The sequence below is a fragment of the Scleropages formosus genome, chromosome 8, assembly GCF_900964775.1.
Source record: "Scleropages formosus chromosome 8, fSclFor1.1, whole genome shotgun sequence".
In the NCBI taxonomy this organism is placed as follows: domain Eukaryota; kingdom Metazoa; phylum Chordata; class Actinopteri; order Osteoglossiformes; family Osteoglossidae; genus Scleropages; species Scleropages formosus.
This window is the reverse complement of record NC_041813.1, coordinates 6383376-6406842: the sequence shown is the minus strand read 5'-3', so window position 1 is coordinate 6406842 and position 23467 is coordinate 6383376. Positions and strand designations below refer to the sequence as shown.

Genomic DNA, 23467 nt, shown 5'->3' with positions numbered 1-23467 from the left:
CAATGAATAAGTGAGGGTGTGAATGAATTTAGGGAGAAGAGACAAACGAGTGCTAGCTTTAAAGGCTAAACGCACAAATAATTGAATTGACAGAAATTTGAATTCAATAAGAATGCATGTGCAGGCAGGGAAATGAAAGGCGACGAGTAAATCTGCAACGGACCGTAGGAGAATCGCTGAGGTTACGAATGAGCTCTGACACGAACGGATGAGTGAAGCTGCAGTGATTTAAGCATACTGTATATGGCGTCCAGCTTGTGGGGATCCAGACCGGTACGGTGGTTGGGGAAGGTGGGCCTCCGACTTCGTCCTCCCCTTAAGTTGCTCTGTAACAGCGTGTCCATGTCGAACACGCCCAGCAGCAGCATCCGTGCCATCGCCGTGGGCGAGTGGGCCTTGATGGCCGAGTGCCAGGCCCGTGCGTCACAGAACACGCCGGAGCCCGGATACACCTCCACCTGGCGCAGCTGGAGACACATCGACAGAGACTGAGCGCATTCGAGTGACAAACAGCGAGAGCCAACAGAAACACAGAGGAGGGCCAAAAACGAGTGGGAGGACTGAAATGACAAATTCGCTGCGTGAGAAACAGAAAGACGGAGAAATTCTCTTTCGGAAACACCTGCGTCTGATATTTTTAGATACGCCGTTTGTCAGCATTACTGGACATTTGACACAAGTGCGTAAATACGGAGTCAGCGCAGCAGAGCAGGCCTGAGTTAGAGTGTGAGTCAGTGCGGTGTTACATGAATTATGATGATTTGGTTAAAATTAACACCGTGGATGAAAATAATGAGCGGACAGATCTCCTCTCTTTCCTGTCCGCTGAGGCACGTGATGGGCTTACGTGGCTGCCACCGTGCCCCGTCACATGCAGGTGCTCCATCTCCCTGACCGGGACAAAGTCTGGCGAGCTGCAGGCCGAGCCGGGGCACGTGGGACAGTCCTCGTCACCGATGACGACGGGACACAGCGTGCCGCTGTCCTCCTCGGCGATGACAAAACCGTTGCCATCCAGTCCTCCCGAGCCACGTGACACGGCCTGCATGAACCTTGCGCCATCCGAATAGTCGGTGCCGGAAGGGATATCCTGGAGGAGGCCAACACCATCCACGTGGCACCGGCCGGATGGAACCGAGTGCGGAAATGCATCACCAGGGGAAAGCGACGTCACGAGCTCAGAGCTCATCTCCCTTCCTGCGGTGCTCCCGCATATGCTCTGCTTCATGGCAGCAAGAAGCGATGGGATCTCTAGGGGTCAGAAAAAAAACACACACAGGAAGACACCAACACATTCATAAATAAAAATATCTGCACGCTTATCTCAGAGGCTATAGGCGGGATCACATTACCCAACACTGCTCCTCCGCCTACCATTGACTAGTAGATCTTTGAGCCGCCTATTTTCAGCATCCATCTGAGCCTTCCCCCTCTCCAGCTCCTGAACCCGCGCTCTCAAGTGGAGCAGCTCCTCTGCGAGGGACAGGCTCCCGAACTCCGGCTCTGCTTTCATTTCCTGCGTGAGATACAGACACGTGACCCCGAGAAAGACTCAGGCGGTGACAATTTAGCGGCAGATCACAGGTCGGGGTAAAAAACTGATCGAAGACATTTTTAGATTGATCTTTCATATCTTAAGGTACTTAACCAGAATTATTCTAGCAAGTTTTTTTTAATAATAATAAAAAAAAAATACTACTTCGACATTGTGGCGACTTCTAAAACACGGGCACCTGGAAATGTCACTCTAACAGGTTGTACTTGACTAGAATGAGTCCCAAGTACTTTTCTGCTGATCTAATGCACACATTGTGTTTTCTATGAGATGTACATCGCTTTGGAGAAAAGTGTCTGCTAAATGAATACGTGTAAATGCAAATGTATGTAAATGCGAGCACACGGCAGCCGCAGTTCGCACAGCATCCTAGCAGAGCCTACGAGCTTGTTGCGCTGAAGACCCCAAGACCCCAGATAAGGCAACTAATCTAACGCTCGCTATTAACTTTCTAGGAATGTGACATCAGCATTGCCACGAACCCACCAGAGGCTCTGCATCTCCGGGGAACAGCGAAGATCATCTCCTCTCATCACATTGCCATGTTGTGGATATCTGATCTGAAGTTCCACCTGAAAAAACAGCAGAGCCCCCGAAGGAACGGTCTCCTTGGCGTTACCAGCGGCCCAAGCTCACCGGCTTGTTTCTGGAGGCTCCAGAGTCAGTCCATCCGGTCGCATGACCTGCTGATCCTGTCCTGCAACTGCCTTTCAGCCTTGATCTGTAAAAGTTGAACCCCCGCTGCTCCCCAGCTGTCTCCCTTCCCTATTCCACCAGACATGTCCCAGAAGCCCTCTCTCATCTTCCTTTTTATGGCTCCTTCATACACCGCGTGTTACACACACACTTTCAGAACCACTTGTCCCATACGGGGTCGCGGGGAACCGGAGCCTAACCCGGCAACTCAGGGCGTAAGGCTGGAGGGGGAGGGGACACACCCAGGACGGGACACCAGTCCATCGCAAGGCACCCCAAGTGGGACTCGAACCCCAGACCCACCGGAGAACAGGACCCGGTCCAACCCACTGCGCCACCGCGCCCCCCACGCCGCGTTTTATTATTTTTTTAAATAAATATGCTTGTGTGACAGTGCAGTCTGAAAGGCCCCGTCAGAACAGTTCCAGTCGTGGGAAATTTTGATTAACTTTAAAGGAACCGCAAAGGTAAATGGACCGACCACCCCCCACCAGCCGTGGAGGGACTTGGCCAGGAACAAAATATCAGCAAGGTTCTCTTACGAAACCATCGTTTCAACCACTCACCTGATTCACCCTGTTTACAGTTTCTCAAAACTAAGAAACCCAGGAGGGAAGGTAACATCCCTCCATCCGTCCATTATCAACAACTGCTGGTCCCGAGTGGGGCCGCGGTACGCCGGAGCCTAAGCCAGCAACACGGGACGCAAGGCCGAAGGGGGACGGGGACACGCACAGGACGGGACGCCAGTCCGTCGCAAGGCACCCCAAGCGGGACTCGAACCCCAGACCCACCACACAGCAGGCACCGGCCAAACCTGCCCGAAGGTAACGTTTTTAAATATGAACAGTTGTGTGCTTAAAATTCTACTTGATTTGCTAATAACGATTTTAATTATTTCTTATTATTGTCATTCAGCCGAGCACTTAAACTAATTCAGATTAAAACAAAATTTTAAGGGCGGCACGGCGGCACAGTGGGTAGCAGAGGGGCCTCGCACATCCTGGGCGAGCAGAAGTGTGTTTCAGTCTGGCTAAGTCTGCGTTTGCATATTATCTCCACGTTTGTGTGGGTTTCCTGAGGGAGGTTCCGTTTCCTCCCAAAGTCTAAGGACGTTTTTCAGGTGAACTGTTGACTCCAAATTGCCCATAGTGAGTGAGTGAGTGAGTGAGTGAGTGTGTTTGATTTCCCAGCAACAGACTGGTATCCAGTCCAGGGTTGACCTTGCATCACAGCCAGTTCCTCTGAAATAGGCTCCTGACCACTATGACCCTGCACTCCTATTGCTAACAGATAGATAAAAATTCTTCAGTTTTTGAAATAGGTTTTTGAAGCTTCAAGGAGAATTTTGTTCATCATGAAAAAAAAAATAATGAGAATAAAACAATCAATGCAATTTCGCTCTTCACCTTGACAGGAAAGCCAACAGAAAGAGCACGAGTATTTTGGATGTGATGTAACCTGCATGCTGTGACGCTTAAGTGCAAAGCGTACATGAAGGCTTGGTTGACAGTTAAAATGAAACATGCTGTTTTGAAGAAATAGTTGTAAATTACAAATTGGTACAAAGCACATAAACACCATTATTATTCCTGCCACAGTGGAATAAAAATGTCACTCAAGCGCTTTGATGAACAAAAGATTAAATTAAGTTTATTTGTTCTTTAAGTCATCTGTTTGTTTTTCAAAACCATCATCCATTTCTGAAAATAAATGTCTGAGAGTTTAGTTGCTCCCCAAAGGCAAGGGGGGTGTAAGGGAGGGCAAATATTATAATCTGTCATCTTACTTATTAATATGCAAATTGAATCGTGTTTAGTCAATCACTTCACCGTGCAAGTTTGCTTGTAATATGCCACATCATATTTGAAGAGATGCAGAAAACATTACATTGATGCATTTTCAATTTGAATATTAATGAAGTTTACATCATTTACCGGTCCCCAGGTTTTAACAGGTTTGTGCATTCAATAAAATGTACACAACAAACAGTTCCACACTGTACTGCCTCAAAAGGACAACCCCATCACAAGGGGAGAAACTATTTTCATGCACTTAGTGTATAGACTCTGCATTTGTTTGTACATAATCTTAATTAAATGTGGAAATACATTATCAGAATGTAAGTAATATAATGCTCCATTTTAAACATCAGATTTTACTTTGCTACCATGAAGAATTTTTTCATTAGCAAATCCAATAAGATTTATATTTATTTATTTATTTATTTTTTATCTTATGTGCTTTCTCATAACATTTTCCCCATATCTAGTCACTGATATCCAAGGATCATCCACACTGACTTTATTGAAATATTTTTTAAGTTAAAATTGTTAAAAATTAACACCTTAAGTTTAAAAATGCATTGCTTGCTATCACTGCATTACTTTTTCTCTTTCTGTTCTGTAATGCACTTTATATTCCATACTCCTTAAACACATACATTAATAATACCAGTTAATAATGCAAATATTATGAAAAATAAACCACACAGTTTTCTTTTTTTTAAAGGGAGACCACAATCATTAGTTAATGCACCTGGAATATGACTATATAGGTACGATACACACTGTCAGTTCTAAGTGCAAGGCAGTGAGAGGACAGAGCTCCTAACAGGACACAAAACTCGGTTCCTGCAGGGTTCGGATTGTGTCAAAGCGGCACGGCGGCACAGCAAGTGGCGCTGCTGTCTCACAATGCCTGGGTGGTGTAAGAGGACATGGGTTCAAACCCTGGTCAGTCTGTGTGGAGTTTGCATGTTCTCCCCGTGTCTGCGCAGGTCTCCTCCGGGTGCTCTGGTTTCCGCCCACAGTCCAAAGACAAGCTGTTCAGGTTCACCCCTAGTGTGTGAGTGACAGAGAGAGAGAGTGTGTGTGTTCCACTGATGTATGGATGAGTGACCCAGTGTAAGTAGTGTATCTAGCAGTGTAAGTCACCACGGTGAATAAGGTGTGTGGGCTCATAACGCTACATAGAGTTCATTGGAAGTCACTTTGGTGAAAAGCATCTGCTAAATACACACACACATTTTCAGAACCGCTTGTCCCATACGGGGTCACGGGGAACAGGAGCCTACCCGGCAACACAGGGCGTAAGGCCGGAGGGGGAGGGGACACACCCAGGATGGGACGCCAGTCCATCGCAAGGCACCCCAAGCGGGACTCGAACCCCAGACCCACCGGAGAGCAGGACTGTGGTCCAACCCACTGCGCCACCGCACCCCCGATCTGCTAAATAAATAAGTGTAAATGTTTCTACGTGAAAGTAGTTGTGTTGTTTCTGCCATTTCCCACCAATGCATTCATTCCATAAACAGTCAATGACACACCAAGAATTTCGGCGTTAATCCAGCGCCAAGATAACATCCCTTGCAGTTAGACATGGTTTGCACAGATAGAAAGAAAAAAAAGTTGGTTAAAAAATAACATATTGCAATTAATGTTAGCCTAAGCATACCTATAAACCTAGCTTAAAGTTATTGAAAAAGTAGGCCTCTGGGTTGATGAGTGGGAACTTAAAATACAACTACACTTACATTTATTCATTTAGCAGATGCTTTTCCCCAAAGTGACATACATGATACATTTAATGATTATTATTATCAGTATTTTCAACCTGTTTAGCTGATATATTTGTCCAAGACTTGCAGTCTTCATTAAATCAGCTTCACAGCGCTTAAGTTCTGCCATTTACAGCAGGCTAGTCCTACCACTGTATCAGTTCAGGATTATTTTTTATTTAATGCTTTTCTCTAGCAACTTACAGTGTCTAGCTACAATGTACACTGGTTTACCCATTTATAGAGCAGGGTATTTTACAGTATCAGTTCACAGTAATTACCTTGATCAAGAAAATTATAGTCAGAAGGGAATCTGAAGTGGAAATCTAAGAGAGCAATAATACAGGCTGCTGACACAGTGTGTGCTGAATGCCCTTGTTTTAACCATGTCATATTAAGAACTGCTGATCAGAACAAACAACAACATAACAACAGCGAAATACAGCATCAGCTCAACATTTGTTCGTTTTTTTACTTCACTCTGCTCTGTGCTTTGGAGTAGTAAAAGACATTGTTTAGACGCCGGTTCTAGACAATTTAAGCGTCAAATCGGATTTGTTCTCAGCAACTCGTAGTACTGAGACATTTCTCACTCCATCAGCATCACCACAATCAAAATTCATTGACAAGGCACCCTTTGCTATAACTAAAGGTTTTTTTTTTAAAAAAAAAAAAAAAAAAACACGGGTTATTAGGCTCGAGCTCAACGCAAGACCGTTGGAATGCGGCTCGAGAAGAATGCGGTCGCGCGCCAACGCGAGCACGACGAGCGCGAGCGCTGCGGAGACGCGCCGCTGTCACCGTCGGTCCTGGAAGTGGATCGGAGGATGAGCGGGGGGACGGCTTTCGACGCTACTTAATGCTAATCACTACATAATTTGAACGGTTAGACAATTTCAATATGGCTCAAAGACCTTAATAATTCAGTTTCCTAGTGTAACGGTATTTTTTGCGCTTCATCACAAAGTGAAAATGCGACATAAATGTCAATACCAACTGAATTGAACTCAAGCAATTTGTAAACAAATTAGGGGATCGTGCCTTACTCTATTTGCAGTTGAACTCATCATTTGTCCTGCGATGCACTGGCTGTTCCCAGGGTTTCTTTCAGGTTTAGACAGTTGTGTTTCTGGTATTTCTTGCATATGGCCGATTTATTATAGCCACTTGCAACTGTCGAGGTTTTGTTTGTCTCACCTGCCAATTTGATTACCAGATGTATGAATGAAAACACAGAGTGCATGCCGATCCAAGGTCCTCTAAAATACACAGTACCTGCCAGACACCGACTTCCGCTATGACGTAAACATACTCTAAATGGGCTTTCCTTCTTCTTTAAATGATGTAACCACACATATTATTATACTTAAAGACTTTCAGGTACTTAAGCAATCTGAAAACATATTCGGCGTGTTGTGACATTTATTAAGCATTTATTTTCCGACTCTAAACCAGTAGAGTAGTTGGACTCTATTTCCCAGGATGCATGGCTTCCCGAGACTCTCTCACTCGCGTATGCAGTGACGTATGGCGGACAGAGACACAGAGCCCCAAAACTGCTGTGACAACCTTTCTAGCTTGCAATCTTCGGCATGATAGGTACGTGTTCAAGGAACGTAAACCGTGCGTTTTACCCTATTTTCTTTTTTTTTTTTTTTGTCTCGCAGACTTTGTGTCGATTCCTTTACTTTCTTCTCTGTAGGAAGAGCAGCTTGTTGTGACATTTTTGACATTGCGGGCGCTCGGCAATCAGTCATTATGTTTCAGCGCGTACTACACTGTAGTCTACAGTCTACACCTTTTTATTTTTTATTAATTTTATTTATCGTAATGTAAAGTCCCGGGCGAATAAACAGCCCCAGGTGTCCAACGCCGGCTGTCTTTTTTCCTAAGTGTGGGATTTTAAATGAATTGAAGTTGCCTCTCAGGTGCTGGTGCCTCAGGGCGCCTTCGAGGCGCGAGCCCCCCCCCCCGCACGTGCCCCGTTTCCCGATTTGTTCGAACCGTCCAGCGCGGTAAAGCTGGTAAATGATAAAATAATAAAGTCCAAATTCATGTTTTAGCAACCAGCACCGAGGCACTTTTCAGTGTTACTGGAAGCAGGTGATTTTTCTTATTAGACTCGGTGTCAAAATGGCCTTCTGGGTTTTATCCATTACCACAGCAAACCCCTTGTGTCCCTCACAAAACTTCTAACAGTGAGGAAGAAAAGCTTTAATTTAGAGGAATTCCAGCTCTTATATTGAGCTTTGTCAGTGTCTACAATGTCTCACCAGCTCTGAGATGGAGTGAAGATCAGTGGTTGCAGTGTTTTTTAAAAAAAAAAGAAAAAAGTACTCAGTATTAGCTGGACTAGTGACCTGACCTTCCAATAATAACTTGAAAAAGCTCCATAAAGTCTTTGTGCTGTTATTGTTATACCACAAGAAGTTTGTTTTCCAATTTAAACAGAAAAAAAAATCTATTCCTGTCACACTACACTCAAATTTCTGTAAGCATGATAGCTTTGCTGCAATTAACTTTGAATATCAAATACATTTGAAAAATGTTTGGAGGTAGGAAGGGACAGCGAGTGACTGGACTGTTAAATGGCTTGACAGCAACTGTAGGGCTTCCATGTGTTAAAGATGTTTACATTTTTTTATCATTACAGCGTACTGAGTGTTAGAAGGGCACGGTGGCACCGGTTCAGTTTGCAAAGAAATGTGTTACTTAATAGGGAATGATAAGGAGACGGGGCCCAGTAAGTGTGCTTATGAATAAAAATAAAGTACCAGCCAACAGGACTATTTGCCTGGGGAAATAACATGACAGGTTTGATGAAATAAGACGGACTGTCTGCCAGCAATCATTCAGGCAAGTGACAGAAGTGAAAGAGTTTTTTTTTTTTTAATTTTTAAAAAAATTTTTTTTCTTTTCAAATTTAGCATTATGTCAATCCTGTATAGTCTGTGAACTGTTCTGACTAATAGTGGCATCACTCAGCAATTTTCAGCTCTGAAACACAGAATCCTATGTGATTCAGGATGGAAAAAAAGAAAACTTTATAATGGCTTTAAATTAGTGCTTCAAATATCTCAATGTGAAATCCTCTCTGTCTGCAGCAATGTTCAGCTGACACTAGGTGAATAAACCTTTGCAGTGTCGCTCAGCTATGGTCATACAGACCTGCTGTATATCCTGTTATCTTGTTCAGTTAAAAAAAAAAAAAAAAACAATTGTAATAACAAGCACAACCCACGGTGGGTCACCAAGGGTTACCAGAACTTCCAGAGATACTAGTGTAGTATCTCTTGCCTGCAAACCCTCTGCTGGCTTTCTACAGAAATGGAATGTAGACATGCATGGACCCCAAAACATGCAGTACCTCAGGAGTTCTGTAGTTTTCAGTGTTACTGAAAAGAGGAATTTGACTGAATGCTGGTTTGTATGCTTTCTTTCCAGTGGAGGGAGAGCTCTGGGGCTGTCAGAGTAGAGGGAGGTAATAATATGCACCTAGGGCAGGCAGGAGGGGACAGTATTATTTACTAACTCTGATCGGAGCCCAAGGAGAGAATAAATTGCTATTGATTTTTGGTACATTGCAGTAAAGTGTCTTTCCTGCCTTTCCAGTCAGTGTTGGCTAAGAATAATTTTCATGAATATTTATCCACATCCATCTTACCCTTTCATTTAAAAACTCCCCATCCATTAGGTTTTATTTTGCTTTCCTGCGTTCTGAGTTTGCAAAGGAATGTAATTTCTAGAAGAATCAGTGCCAGTGGCGTAAGAACAAGGCATTGTGGGGTTTAGTTGAGGGATTTGACAGACTAAGCTGAAAGAGAAGTTTAGAGGGAAATAGAGTAAAGCAGGGGTGATCTCAAAGTGAGTATGGAATTAGCGTGCTATTTAAATATTAGCAATTTCAGTTTTATGGGATTCCTGCAGGTTTTAATGATAATGTTTTGATTAGAGGCCAATTTTCACCTGAAATGTGCAGCAATTGCGAGTTATTCAGCTTTCTTAAAAGCCCCAAATATTCCCATACTATGTAGGGGAATTAAAAGCAACAGGGTCTGCATGGCCTTGAAAGAATGGAGTGGCCTTTGTTGGTCTGCATTCTTACTCTTTGCAGGGTTCATTATGTAATGCAGCCTCGACTTTGGCTCCATGCTCGTGAGTTGTTGGGAAGTTTGTGACAAATTGCACTTGGGCCTGTGGTAAACGACAGTGTTAACTTTACTAGCAATTTCCCAGTGTCTCTGCTTTCCCCATGTGTTGCTGAAGAAGGGTTATTTGAGCCAGAATCTCTGTTCAATTTGAACAGCAAAGAGGTGACCACCCTCCTGCTGTTCTTCATTAGCACTGTAAAATTGAAATTATCACGAGAATATGGCCATTTAGGTTGATAGTTTGTACCATATAAAATAGTATGCTGGAATAATAAGGAAAGGCTTTTCCTGTACCCTACTAAGCCATAGTGAAGGTATCAGGTAATGTGAAAAAGTTCTGCAAGGTGTATGCAGATTTTTTGCAAACTCTCTAAAGTGTGCTGTTTAGTGTCTGTAACTTCGATATTTTTGTTCTTGCTGTACTGCAGGTTTCCACACTAATCTCAAAGGACCACTCCACCGAAAACAAAATGAAACAAAAGAACTGCAGAAAACCCCTCTGGTTTTATTTTCTGCATCTTAGTGATAAAAAAACAAGCTGTTTACTTCCTCTCTTGTTTGGAGCGGATCCCTGGGGCCTCTGAGCCATACCACGCCTCCTGCGTGTCGCGGTCAGCTGGAGAGCGAACGTTCCTCCGCGCTCGGTGGGAGGCCATAACCAATCTGGCTTCTTTCTCCAACAGGACCGACAGCTCGAATGCTTCCCTGCCGCTGTAGAGAGGTCCACCCTACTGTGATCCAATACCAGCTTGCCTCCAGCAAAAGATAAATGTTATGTTACATCCATGAGTCACTGTTATGAATTTGTCCCCTTGAACAAACCAGTACAACTGATTAGTATGCACTTTAGGATGAATATTTATCACTTAGATAATTTTTCATTAATTAATTGTCCTAAGTCTAGAACAATTATTCTGTGAATAAATAATCATTTAGAACTAATTTGTTTTGGGGTGCATAAGAACAAATACATTGAAGCATTAGATGCTTTTATCTCATAATAACGACAAACACGCAACCCATAATACACTGTTTTCACAATAGACTTATTTTAAGTTGCTGTTGAGAGATCAAATCCAAACCAATGGTTAATTAAAAGTACAATAAAAGCCAATTAATTAAGAGATCAGTTGGAGAAAAATCTATTCACAGTGGGTCCCCAGGTCTGGGCTTGAGAAACACTGGGCTATGAAAAGCACTTTTTATTATGCTGCTGATCTGCTTGCTAGACAAATGCCCGGGAAGCATTTTGAGCAAAGCTGCTTTTTAAAAACATGAACATTTTTAAAGAGTTCAAATTAATTGAAAATGTGAATTAATTTGGAAGCAAATTAAACACACTAGTTTTGAATTTTCTTGTATAATTCCCTTCTAAATGATTTTTTTAGTCTTAATTTTTGGAGGCAACTACTAGCTCCCAAATTTAATTTTGATAGTTAAGAACTAAACTAAGAACTAAAATGAGCTAGATTTGTTGATCCTCAAACTTTCATCAAACCCATGAAAACAGCAATATGATGTGAGGATACAATTTGGGGTTTTAGTTTGTTTATTACTTCTGCTTGATGGTGGCAAACTAGTTATGATCACCTTGGTCACAACTTGTAGTTAAGGGAGGTAAGAGGCCCTTTGTTGAGACCCCAGGGGTTCAGTGAAAAATAAGGTTTGGGGGTGGCATGGTGGCACAGCGAGTAGCGTTGCTGTCTTACAGCACCTGGGTGGTGTGAGAGGATGTGGGTTCAGTCTCCGCTCAGTTTGTGTAGAGTTTGCATGTTCTCCCCATATCTGTGTGGGTTTCCTCCCACAGTCCAAAGATATGCTGTTCAGGTTCACCCACAGTGTGTGAGTGAGAGAGAGAGAGTGTGTGTGTTCCACTGATGTATGGATGAGTGACCTATTATAAGCAGTGTATCTAGCAGTGTAAGTCACCTTGGTGAATAAGGTATGTGGGCTGATAACACTACATAGAGTTCATTGGAAGTCACTTTGGAGAAAACTGTCTGCTAAATATGTAAATGTAACATTCTTTTTAGGAGTGTTGTTGGACCAAGGTGGGTTGTGCTCTAGCTATATCAAAATTGTATGTGCATGTTTTTAAGAAGAATGTTGCCAAAGTACATTTTTTACAAAATACATTTCTTGGTGTGATGTCCCTTCAAGGCTGGAGAGAGAACAGAATCATTCTGCCGCTGTCATTGGTAAACAAATGTTCCATGAATATCTTTGCTTTAGGGCCCTTGGGTGTTCGTGTCCTCATGGGCTTTGCAAATTGATGTTAATCACTGGCTCATTGACAAACAGAAATCTGCGTTAAGAAGTTTTAATCTACATTGCCAGTGATGACTACCAGCTAGTTTAAATCACCAGGTTGAACTTCAGCAAATGTGCAAAATTGCAGCTGTCTGTTGTGCTGCAAAGAGCTTTTATATATGTTTAAAAGTTCTCTTTAAAGCCGAGGAACTACTGCTGATCTCAGATGGTTAGAGTTTGCTGCTATGTGCTAAACAGGTCTTATGAACGTGCTGCCGCGTGCTGTAAGAGAACATTTGTCAGTTACAGTGGATTGAAATGATTGTTCCGCTAGCAGCAGTGGGCCTGGAATTGGACTGGTCCAGGATTTAATTGTTGGATTTAATGTACAGGACCACATTACAACACTGTCTGGGAAAGGCCGTGGTGTTGCAACTGCTTATTTCACTAGACAAAAAAAAAATTGTGACTGAGCTCTGTTGAGTCAGTCTTAATCAGACATTTACATTCAATGGCTGTTTTAGCGGTTTATCTGGGTTTCAGCATCTTTTTATTCATACTTTCATTTATTGGTCTGGCAGAGGCATAGAATAAGCGCAGACCTTGAGAAGTCTGTCCGCGAGGCTTTGGCAGAAAGGAAATTGGCATGTCAATCATTAGTTTTCATATCTCTGGGCAGACTGACATGAGGGGGAAGGAGGGCATAAATGAGAGAAAAGCACAGAGAGAAAATGTGTTTTTTGAGGGATGGGAGAGAACAACTGAAATTTAGACAAAGGTGACAGAGCAGTGGAGCCTAATTACCATGAATGTAAAGTGTTTGTCTTGTCAGCAAAATCCAGGAGGACAAAGAGTGTGTTGTTGCCTGTCAACAGAATTATGTGTTAAGGCAATATTTAGGTTTAAAGGATGGCAGCTGATTACAAGTGTCTCTCAAAAGAGTTTGATCAGTGGTCCAAATGGGGTCTGCGTGAGATGTGTAAACTTCCATTATTAAAAGTATTTCCTTTCTACAGTGGCAAATTGGGTTTATTTTAAAGAGCAAAAGGTGCATAGGGTGAATTACAATTACAAAATGTGTCATGTCAAGTCAAAAGCAATGACGTTCTGACTGAAAAAAAGCTATAAGAGCCGATGAACAGGAACACTGGAATTCCATGAGAAAGAATCAGCGGATGTACAGCTCACGTAGTCAGTGATTATATTCCACTGGTTTGTCTTTGCCCCAAGGACTCAGCTCTTTTCAAAGGACCACCACTCTTTTTTTTTTTTTTTTTTTTCTTCATTTTTTTTCATTTTTTTGTTTATAATGAAATAATGCCTTACTGCTCAACAAATGAGTCTAGTGGAATAATTTTACGGTTCACTTATACAAAAGCAAATTAATAGCCACCTGGAACAGACTGTTCCTTTATGCATCGGTATGGATTTCTGAAAAACTGAGGAGAGGAGAAAGCCAAAAGTAACACATTAGAACTGGTCAGTGGTTCTGAAACAAATTTGAAGTAGCACTAGTGAATACAGTACTAATGAAGAAGAAATGTCTTGCTCTCAGAAGGGATCTATTAAATTGTATCAACAGGTCTTGTGAATGTCTGCTCCCAAATAGCTACAAGACCTGATCATCTGCTACAGCTCAACCAGACTGCTATACTCCTCCACCTCTGCCCGCTTGGTGGTCCCACGCACCAGATGTCCAAAAGCACAAAGGTTCATTTTACATTTCACATTTAAGAAGGGTCTCAAAACTCACCTCTTTTGGACTCCCTTCTCCCGATTTCTTAAAAGTATGATAAACATGTAAATGTTTATTTTTAATAATTTTGTGATTAGAAATTGCTGAAGAATGGGTAAACCTTTATGCAGCAACCTGTGTAGTGTAAGTGTTTATGTTTAACAATTCTGTGTTTTGAATTGTAGAATAATGGATAAACCTTTATGCAACTACTCGTGATATTCATCTGGTTGAATGTGACAAATTAACTGTACTTTAGAATGACCTTTTTGCATCCAAGTCTCTTCTTCTGGTGATGTAATGCACTCATTGTATTTTTCTCTGAGATGTACATTGCTTTGGAGAAAAGCATCTACTAAATGAATAAATGTAAATTTAAATCAGCATGTAAAGAGTAATTGAAGAACTGAGCTGCACAACAGAAGTTTAGAGGTTCCAATATCAAAAATGACTCAATAGAAAGAGAAGTATTCTGTTTTTAATGCGCTGTAGAAATAGAAAAATATATATTATAATAATTATTAGGCAGCCTTACTGAATGCTAAAATAAGTCAAAATAAAACATCTGCCTGTACCATTTTTACCTTTGTTCCGAGGGAGTGCAGCCTCCGAGAGACTTGGGGCGTTTGGGGGTGTGCTGTTTATATCAGGGAAGGGCAACGAGATTTGAAAGCTACTGTCCACCTCCTCCCACAATTTGGAGCAGCGCTGCCTGCCTCTGCTGTCCAAATGTCACCCAGCTCCTTCTCCATGGCTTTCAGCATCACACCTTGGCCAGCTGGTTATCTGCCTTGTTAATTTCCCCTATTTCTCCTCTGGGCTTTTCTTGGGTAGAGCTTTAGTTGTTGCTTGTCAGGGGATGTGAAAAACACTAGAATGTGAGGATTGCTCTGTGTACACCTGCCTGATGATGGCTTATAATAAGCTGTCCTCGATGTCTCAAAAATTTGTCAGATTGGGCAATTGACCTGACTGCAGTAATGCCAGACTACAGTGAGAAAGGGTAGTAGTTTTGCATCTTGGCAGGTTATGAGACCTGACACGCACATACCCTCTGTGTGTTTATAAACAGCCAAAACCAAACAGGACAAAGAGTAGTTCATGACAGTTGCTTCATGTGACTCTGAACTACTCACATAGTTCAAGTGCAATAGTACGATGCATTTCTCTCAGTGCAACTGGTCTGTGTTGGCCGTTGGCCTAGGTCAGCTTTACATGACATTTTGATCTCTGCAATGGTTTCTTATTTAGAAGTGTTCATTTTTGTCGAATTGATGCAGTGTTATGTTCATCTGGGTTTAAACTGAACCTCCCCCCTACTCGTCACCGGTGCCCTCCCAGAACCCCAGCAGATTAATACGAGGGGACAGATGGAGGAAATATTTCCTGGCCTTTTATGAGCCCGCTGTAGGCTGATGAATGGTGTAGCTTGGAATCGGTTTCTCCATTGATCTATGAGATAATCCTCTCCAGGACACGAGGCCCATGGCCCAATCCTGTCTGGCATGAGGATGAATGGCAGGTGTAGGCCCGCCTTTAGGAGCACAGTGGCCCCTTTGTGCGCCAGGTCCGAGTCAGCGCTCCACTTGCAATTTTTCCGCTTGTGAGGGGAGGGTGGGGGGGGGACTGGAAGCGGATGAAAGGGTATTTATTCTCCTAATTGCTCAAACGGAGCTCAGGAATCGACAAATCGATCTCCTTTGCTCTTATGTGTGAGGAAATTAGGAATGTAAAGCTGGCAGTATTGTAACATTGTGGTATCTGAGCGGTGGGAGGCACGAGTGTTGCTTCCTCTCACTCGTTCTCCGTCTCTCTCTCTTTCTGAATCCGTTGCCTACTCCCTTGGCGATTAGAGGTACGGCGTCAGCTGTCAATCGTGCATTTATTATGATGAATGAGGCTTGAAGACAGAGGCAAATCTCTCCACATCCTCCTTCTCCTCTGCTGCACCGGTCGCACCCCCCCCCCCCCTCCCGCCACCTCTCCTCGCTTTGTCTGGCTTATGCGCTAAAGAGTCCCCAGACCTTCCTTCCTCTGATGCTGCAGTTCAGAATTAAGCCAATCTGTCTTCATATTACGGCTTTGCTGTGGCTCTGGATTGATCTGGCAGGCTGCCCCTCCGTACAGACTCAAATCATTTGCGGCACATGATACCCCAACTGCCTAATGTGATTGACAGGACAAGTCCTGTCTCCCCCCTTTTCCTTCTGAATTACTGTCATGGAGTTTTATCAGTAAATAACACACATTTCATTATATTGAGAGTGGACTCAAACTGGCAGGTAGATGTCTGCTGTTTTTAATGTCCTACATTTCCTCCTTTACTCAGGTCTGGGGAGGAGCAATAGTAGTGCTGAAGGAAGTAAATTTAAACTTAGATGTCAAGATCCTCACCACTGTCATGGCTTTGGTCTGTTGCACACCTGTATGCGCTTCAACTCACAAAGGACAGCAGTGGCTGTAGTAGTTAGGGTTCTGTACCTGGGTTGTGTGGGTGTTTTCTCAGTACAAACATCAACTCAAGGTCTGAAAGTTTCAAAACAATAAGAAGAGTATAAAGAAAGGAATTACTTGTTTAGCTGACACGTGTCCTTAACTAATACATTACTTGCTGTCTAGTAGATTTGTTTGCTCTGACATCCTTTATAGGAGTGATTCAAAGTCCTGGTCCTGGTGGAAACCTCTATTTTTTTAATTTATTTATTTATTTTTTTTTAAATGAAATGATAACCAAGTTAGCTGAGCTATTTGTTGTGAATAAATCACATGATTGATATCATGATTTACTTCATGAACACCTTTGCAGCTTTTTTTTGATTGTGAAGCACAATTTGTGTGGAACAGAATGGTGAAAATAACTGTAACAGGTATGTTTTCCCCCCTACTGATAGCAGATTCTCACCTTTATGCTTTTTGTTTGGTGATTTTAATTGTGTCATTTATTTATTGAACAGCTCAATCAGGTCTACAAATGATGAACTCAATTTGGATAAAAAGCAGCAGTAAGATAGGTCTGCCGAAATTAACACCGAGAACCAATGCGCTAGGCAATATCTAGTACTGAAACAGTGAAAGGTATGTTATATTGCAAAGTGGGAGGATGGATGTTAAAAAGAAATCCCAGGTTGGAAATGGACACACCTGGGTGGCACCACTGGGTTTACTTTACAACACTCTGGAGGTGCATCAGTTTAGAGAACGTCTGCAGCAGCTCTAAACGGCACTGCACTTGCAGATGGCCTAGAACCTCCTTTCAGATGCTCTTCAGATCCCATTAGGCTACGCATTTGAACTCCTGCTCCCTGAATGTGGTGGGAAAGTCGGGACATTTATCATAAAAATATTAATTTTCCCCCTCCGCTCTGCCACGCTGGTGTGTCCAGACGTGGAGACCGGTCAGGGAGCATTAATGCTGTCTGACAGAGTTAAACGACGGCATCCCGTCATCCCCCCCCATAGGACTCCAGGAATCCAGGCACGTCGAAATTCCCTCACGCAGCTGACTCCTACAGTGATGAAACATGACAAAAGTGGAATTTGCCCATTTGTTATCCACTTGGATGGGATACAAACAATGAGGGGGATTATGGAAATCAGAGTGACGGGGCAAATCGCATCCCCCTTTTCCACAGCACATTATCTCAGGAGTCCGGGGGCCTTTTTTGTTGTTGGAATTTTAATTCTGAACACAGGAGCAGAATAAATGTTCCTTTTTTTTTATTCCGGGTGAAAGATCTCAGAGTGTTTGATTTGCTTGTGACTGTGTACATTTGAAGCTGATTAATTTACTCTTTTGGCTCTCAGTAAGACAGTAATGCGGATTGTGGGTACAGTGGAAGCTTGTATTTTAGTTTTCTACTGTTTCGTCTGCTTTTATTTGTGCTTATTCTTCCTTTACTTGCAAATAATTTAGCCTGTGCTTAAATATGTCTCAGTAATAGTATTAATGTGTGGAGAAGCTGCGGTACGTACAAATGCCCTGTATGTAGAGAAGTGTTAGAGGGGCTGAAGGGCAGAAAACATAAACTGCTTTAATTTGGTGGGTTTTCTCAAAAGACGTGATCTGAGCTTGAAATATATAAACCTAGTTTTATGTGGGTGATTTCAGACTTGGCCACGCAGAAGATAAATGTAATAGACTGTATAATTTATTTTTGAGCATGTGGAATGCACTTGGTAGTATTTCTCTTATGTAGGATTTGTATATTAGTATAATCTTTTTTCTCTGAATATATTTGCATATATTTGGAGATAAATAAAAATAATGGAGTTAATGAAGTTTTTGGGGGGGAAAAACAAGCAATGTAAAAATATCAAGAAACTATTGAGCAGTAGGACACTCTTTGCCATTAGAGCAACTTTTTTATCTTTGCAATGCAGTCATAGAAGTCTTCGTTTTTGCGCAATGGAACATCTGACCATTCCTTCATTTCATCCTGGTGTTCACAGAACTAATCTTGAATCCATTTAACAATCTGTGTAGCAGTATAATCAAACTGGAATATATAGATTCAACGAGTGGATGTATGGACAGCATACATTTTTGATGGTAAGAGAGGTGTTGCTTGAATTTCACCATAGTTTTCCACATTTTTTTTTTTTTTTTTAATTTGTCCCTCTTTGCTTCTCAGTAAGCTTTTAGAAGAGACCAGTTTACCCTTTCCTTGTGTGTCATATGCTGTCATGATTTTTTTGACACTATTCCTCTTACGACATATATTTCCAGCTTTTGTGATTAATGCCCCTGAGTCCAGGAGCTGAATCTTTAGCCTCTTTTGAACACCATTAGCGGTTTCATGTTGCTTTAGAAATTGGCATGTTAACGCACTGATTGCCAGACCTTTTATATCCAACACATACTGGTAATTAGTACTCAGCTTAATATGACTCAACTGTATAGCTGCTTTTTGTAATTGCAATTTTGTTACTTAAAGCTCAAGTAATTTTTCATCTGATCCCCCCTCCCCCAATATTTCATCCACCTACTGTAACTTGAAACACATCTGACATATTTTGGTGGTTTTCTCTCCTGTATGAAGCTCCACTTAGACCAGGTTCATTGAGGTGCAGCCAGGTGAATTCACCCCTTTTTGCTCACAGCTCGTTTTGTTTTCATTGACATGGGGATTTATTTTCCTTTCTGCCTGCCTCTGATTTAGGTGTCACACTGTTCTGGAATAATGATGAAAAAACTCTTTTATTGGCCAATGTCACACACGGGCAATGAGCAATCAGTCATGTCTCTCTTAAGGGCCAAACCCAGAACTTTCAGCTTCTCTTGCTTATCAGCAATCAGTGGTTTTGTTCTTTTTTATTGCATAAGTCAACAATATCTGAGGATACAGTTTCCTTGAAGGGCTTTATGGTCACATGGAGCACAAAGCCCTGGAGCTTACAACTAGATGTGTCCTTTGTGTGCGTGCGCTTGCGTTCGTGTGTGTATTCATCTTCCTGGCACACACCACTACAGCATGTATACAGATATGGCATATTAGAGTTTGATTGTGCAATTTTTTTAATCTACATTTCTCTCTATTTACCTTATCTATAACCCCGGAGAGGATTCGGGAAAGGTTGAGTCATTTCAATTAAGATAATAAGGGGAAATGATAAAAAACAATAAAACACTTGCTCCAATTAGTTGAAGGCTTTTAGGGTTTGAGAATTATTTTTAATTTTCAATTTTAAAGTTAAAAAATATTTTTTTTCCCCTCCTTGGTTAGTCCTGTGGCTTTGCCCCTGCAACCCCTCCTTCAGTGCCCATTCTCACCAGTATGGATTTGACCTTATCTCTCCTTTGCCATTTTCTCCTACCTGTACTTCCTTTGCCCTGTGTCTGTTTTGCCCCATGTGTCCCTTTCTGATCTATTTTCTGCAGCACATGCCCTGTCTCCCTCACACTTGTGCCCCCCTTGCATGTCTTCTCCTTTTTCATATGCTCTCTTCTCTTGTGTGTGTCTCAGTGTTTGTGAAGTTCAACTCCAGCCAAGGTATCCCCGTGGAGCTGGCCGAGGGGGCGACTGTGGCTGATCTGAAGGAGGCGGTGGGGCGCCACCAGGGCACCCAGACTGAAACTCTGCGTGTCATCTTTGCTGGTCGGGAACTGCACAATAACTGCACCCTGCAGGTAATTCACACCTACACCTCTATTCTCTCATGCAACGACCCTCCAGCATTCTCCAAATGCCTGGTTTTATGCTTCCTTGCTCTATTGATGGCGCCCAAGCATCTGCTTTCTTTCCTGTCTGCTGAGTGGTCTGTGTTTATCTGTCCCTCTGTGGCCACAGTGGCCTGGTCAGCCGGCGATCCCACCCATGAAGGTGCCCTTGTCTACCCGGCCATCCGTCAGCCCTGGCCTGCACTTTGTAGCCCCACGTCTCTAGCCAGCCCGTGCCTGACATCCGTTTTCCTCCAGAGCTGACAGTGTAAACAGAGCCTGGGGATTCCATGAACTTTACTCCACATCGCTTCATTAATTTTGACCTTCTTAATTATGCATTAAAACAGCCGGGCCTCTAGAAAGGGGGAGGCATGGAGCCGAGCAGAGTGAGTGAATGCTTCCTGACTCCTGCGAGGCGGAGAGCTCTCCCTGCACGTTTTCTGTGGTGCCATGCTCAATTTCACCCCCGACTAACAGCACTTGAGGCCGTGGCTAAGTGTGGGACTTTGCAGTTAGAGATGCTTTCTATCTGTGGGGGGGTGCGGTGTGACTCGGCTCTGCCCCCTAGAGCACACCATGATACCACTGCTCTACTGCAAATGGAGTCAGTTGAGTCCAGAAGGTGAGAAAGCTTTGTGACAGGCTCATAAATCTAGCGACTCGGTCACTTGAAACAAGATAGTTGTATGTGTCAGGGGCTCCCCGAGGCATTTTGAAAGAAAAGACAACTCATTTGTGTTGAGTACTGAATCAAGCATATGAGAGCAGTGATTCACTCCATGGAACGTGAACCTGCAGCCTTTTTGGCTACATGTACAGACCCTTGACCACCATGGCATGTCTCTGTTTGACCAGAACATGAACCCATAGGGTGCAGATAGTCCATCTGATTGATTGCCTTCCCTGTATACAAAATGTGGTGGTTTTAATCACCTATTGGGCAAATGGGGTTTACACCTTTGGAAATTATAGGTAAAATATTTGCCTTACATCACAGATAGGTGGACTAACTCAACATTTGTCAAGTGTTGACTATTTTAGTTTTAATAGTTTTAATGGATGCTCGTTTTTAAATTGTATTTACTTGCACTACACTTTAGATCAACAAACTTTGCATGTTGTATGATGATCATGAGTGGGGATCAGATGTACTGTAATTAAACAGAAGTGGGTCCGTGGCTGTGATTATGCAAATGGAGTCAAACAGCAGCCAAGAGAGCCAGCGAGGTGCACCCATCCACCGCTGAATGAAGCAAAAAGTGCGAACAAACTAATGGGTCGTTGCGGGGGCGTTTAGTGGCACTCAAGCTGCTCATGTTGAAGCAGCAGAAATTTTTACAGTTTAGATGGGTGTAATCAACAAACCCCTTATGTGTTTGTCAAATTATCCCCAGAATTATGCCACCATTTTTTTCCCCTAATTTTTAATTTAATTATATGTGTAAAATGTATTTATGCTCCTTTCTTTTACCCCACAACACACACACACACACACTGACGCACAATTCCAAAACACCGACATTTCTGCATAAAAGTCAGCAGGCCATAGCCATTTCGTATCCGGGTTGTTGACTTTGTTACTGGTTGTCTGGTAATGCCTGGCTAATAGTATGGTCAGTCTGTGGCTGACCGTCAATGGGGTTTGGTGTGACTCAGAGTTATGTCTCAGTCTGATTGATTTCTGATTGGAGAGATCAAGTTGTAAACATGGTGTGCATGCTGTAGATGGATATTCATGTATGGAGTGCATGTGTTCTGGGTGAGAATGGTGTGTGTTCAGTATTGCTTACGTTTGGGTGTAAGCTGGTTCGCTGGGACTGCTTTGGTGTTTCCCTGTCCTTAGAGAGGATCTGTCTTCCACACTCACTCACTTCCTCTCTCATTGCCCTCACTGGGAGCTCATCTTTTTTCCTCTTTGCTCCATGTGGTGTGAACTGCAGGTGCAAAGCATCAGCTGGCACCCAGGGGCAATCAGCGGTAAGGAAAGGATCGCCTCTTGTCCCCCCTAAAGGCAGCATTTTTTTTTCAAAGGCCGGTCTCCACAAATTACAGCAGTGTTGTGCTCCTTTGCTGATGCCAAATGATTCCATGAGGTCATTGGGAAATGCCAAATAATTTTTGAGTGAGCCATTGATATAAGTTGCATTGGATGGAGTAAATCAGGTAGAATCATGCATTTCCTGAGAGATTCATAGGTTTATACCACAGATGTCCTTAGGCTCGAATTTCACTGATAACAATATCATGTAACATTTTTGCAATTTAGGAAAACACATCACTTGTTTCCAATTGGATCAAGTGCTCAGAGCCACTGGGAAATGAATGTCAGGTTTATTTGATAATGTGTGAGGGCTTGGCCGCCTAAACAAGATATGTTGCAGAACACATTATGCAAATGAGAGATCATGCAGGCATTTTTAGCTGCGGAGGCAGTATCTGTGATGTCAGCGGTGCCGTCAGGGCCTGCTGATGGCATCCATACAGATGCCAGAGCGCCATAAACAGCACGGTTCCGATGACCTCCAAGCCAGGACGACAGGCTCAGAGTTATGCAGCAGCCCCCCATTTTCCATGTAACAAGGACTGACACTTTTTAATACGTGAATGGCAAAGTTATCAAACGTGTGTGATGATCAGCGCTTTTGGGAGAGCCTGTGGAGCGGCCATCATTATCGCTGAGTCGCCTCACGTCGGCAGCTTCATGGAAGACTGTTGGCCCAGGGCGTCTCTGAGCGCCTCCATCGCTCCCTGGTGTTTATCTCTTGCCACCCTGGGAATGAGCTTGACATTTTTTTGCTGCAAGAGGAGCATTTGTTGTAATGTGCAATTCCTCTTTCCCTTTTTTTTTTTTTTTTTCCTCCCCCTTATATCTTCCAAGGTTTCCCCTAGAGCCAGTCAGCACAGCCACAAACTTCATAGCTACACATGTGCCACACCTTTCTTTGCACATCACTTCATCTCCACTGAGTTTTCTTGCATTTGACGTTGTCCCTGGGCCATCTCTCCATGCTGGGTGTGTTCCAGGTGGACTCCAAGGCCTCAGGTCTGGTCCATTCCCTAGGTCAGCCTAACTTTTTCTAAGGCAGCCTGAGGCAGGTTGAGTTGAGATTCTGAAGAGCTGGGCAAATGGCTCATTTTAAAGCTTCTGACAGTAATGTGGTTTTTCTATCCCATGTCTTACCACAAGGACCCCAAGGATTGTAACCAGAATTCACTTTGTTAGTACAGCAGCACACTTCTCATGCTTATTTATCTTCTTTTGTGTAATTAATCAATTAAGCCAGCATAATGTGTTATACCAGCAAAATTTTAATAACGTTTATCTCATTCTGAATGCCTTTGTGCCATAGCTGCATGCCAG

The 23467-nt window shown here is 42.9% G+C and overlaps 2 protein-coding genes across 4 annotated transcripts in view; one reads left to right on the top strand and one right to left on the bottom strand.

Moving 5' to 3' along the window:
* LOC108942615 (uncharacterized) overlaps positions 1 to 7092 on the bottom strand; it is a 44673-nt gene extending 37581 nt beyond the window's left edge. For 2 of the 3 annotated variants that reach the window (XR_001966717.2, XM_018766064.2), the window contains exons 1-4: positions 6857 to 7092; positions 1375 to 1516; positions 848 to 1251; positions 239 to 467 (exon numbers count right to left, since the gene is read on the bottom strand). Coding sequence is in view for 1 of the 3 variants with exons in the window: in XM_018766064.2 (XP_018621580.2) it covers positions 239 to 467; positions 848 to 1251; positions 1375 to 1516; positions 6857 to 6955 (874 nt within the window). In the remaining 2 variants the exon portion in view is untranslated. The remainder of the gene's footprint in view (positions 1 to 238; positions 468 to 847; positions 1252 to 1374; positions 1517 to 6856) is intronic. The other variant, XR_001966718.2, reaches the window with a different exon arrangement.
* A 247-nt stretch (positions 7093 to 7339) lies between these two features.
* The window catches only part of prkn (parkin RBR E3 ubiquitin protein ligase), a 54796-nt gene continuing 38668 nt past the window's right edge, over positions 7340 to 23467 (top strand). Inside the window, exons 1-2 of the mRNA XM_018766189.2 lie at positions 7340 to 7409; positions 19910 to 20073. Coding sequence (XP_018621705.1) covers positions 7403 to 7409; positions 19910 to 20073 — 171 coding nt within the window. The 5' untranslated portion in view covers positions 7340 to 7402. The remainder of the gene's footprint in view (positions 7410 to 19909; positions 20074 to 23467) is intronic.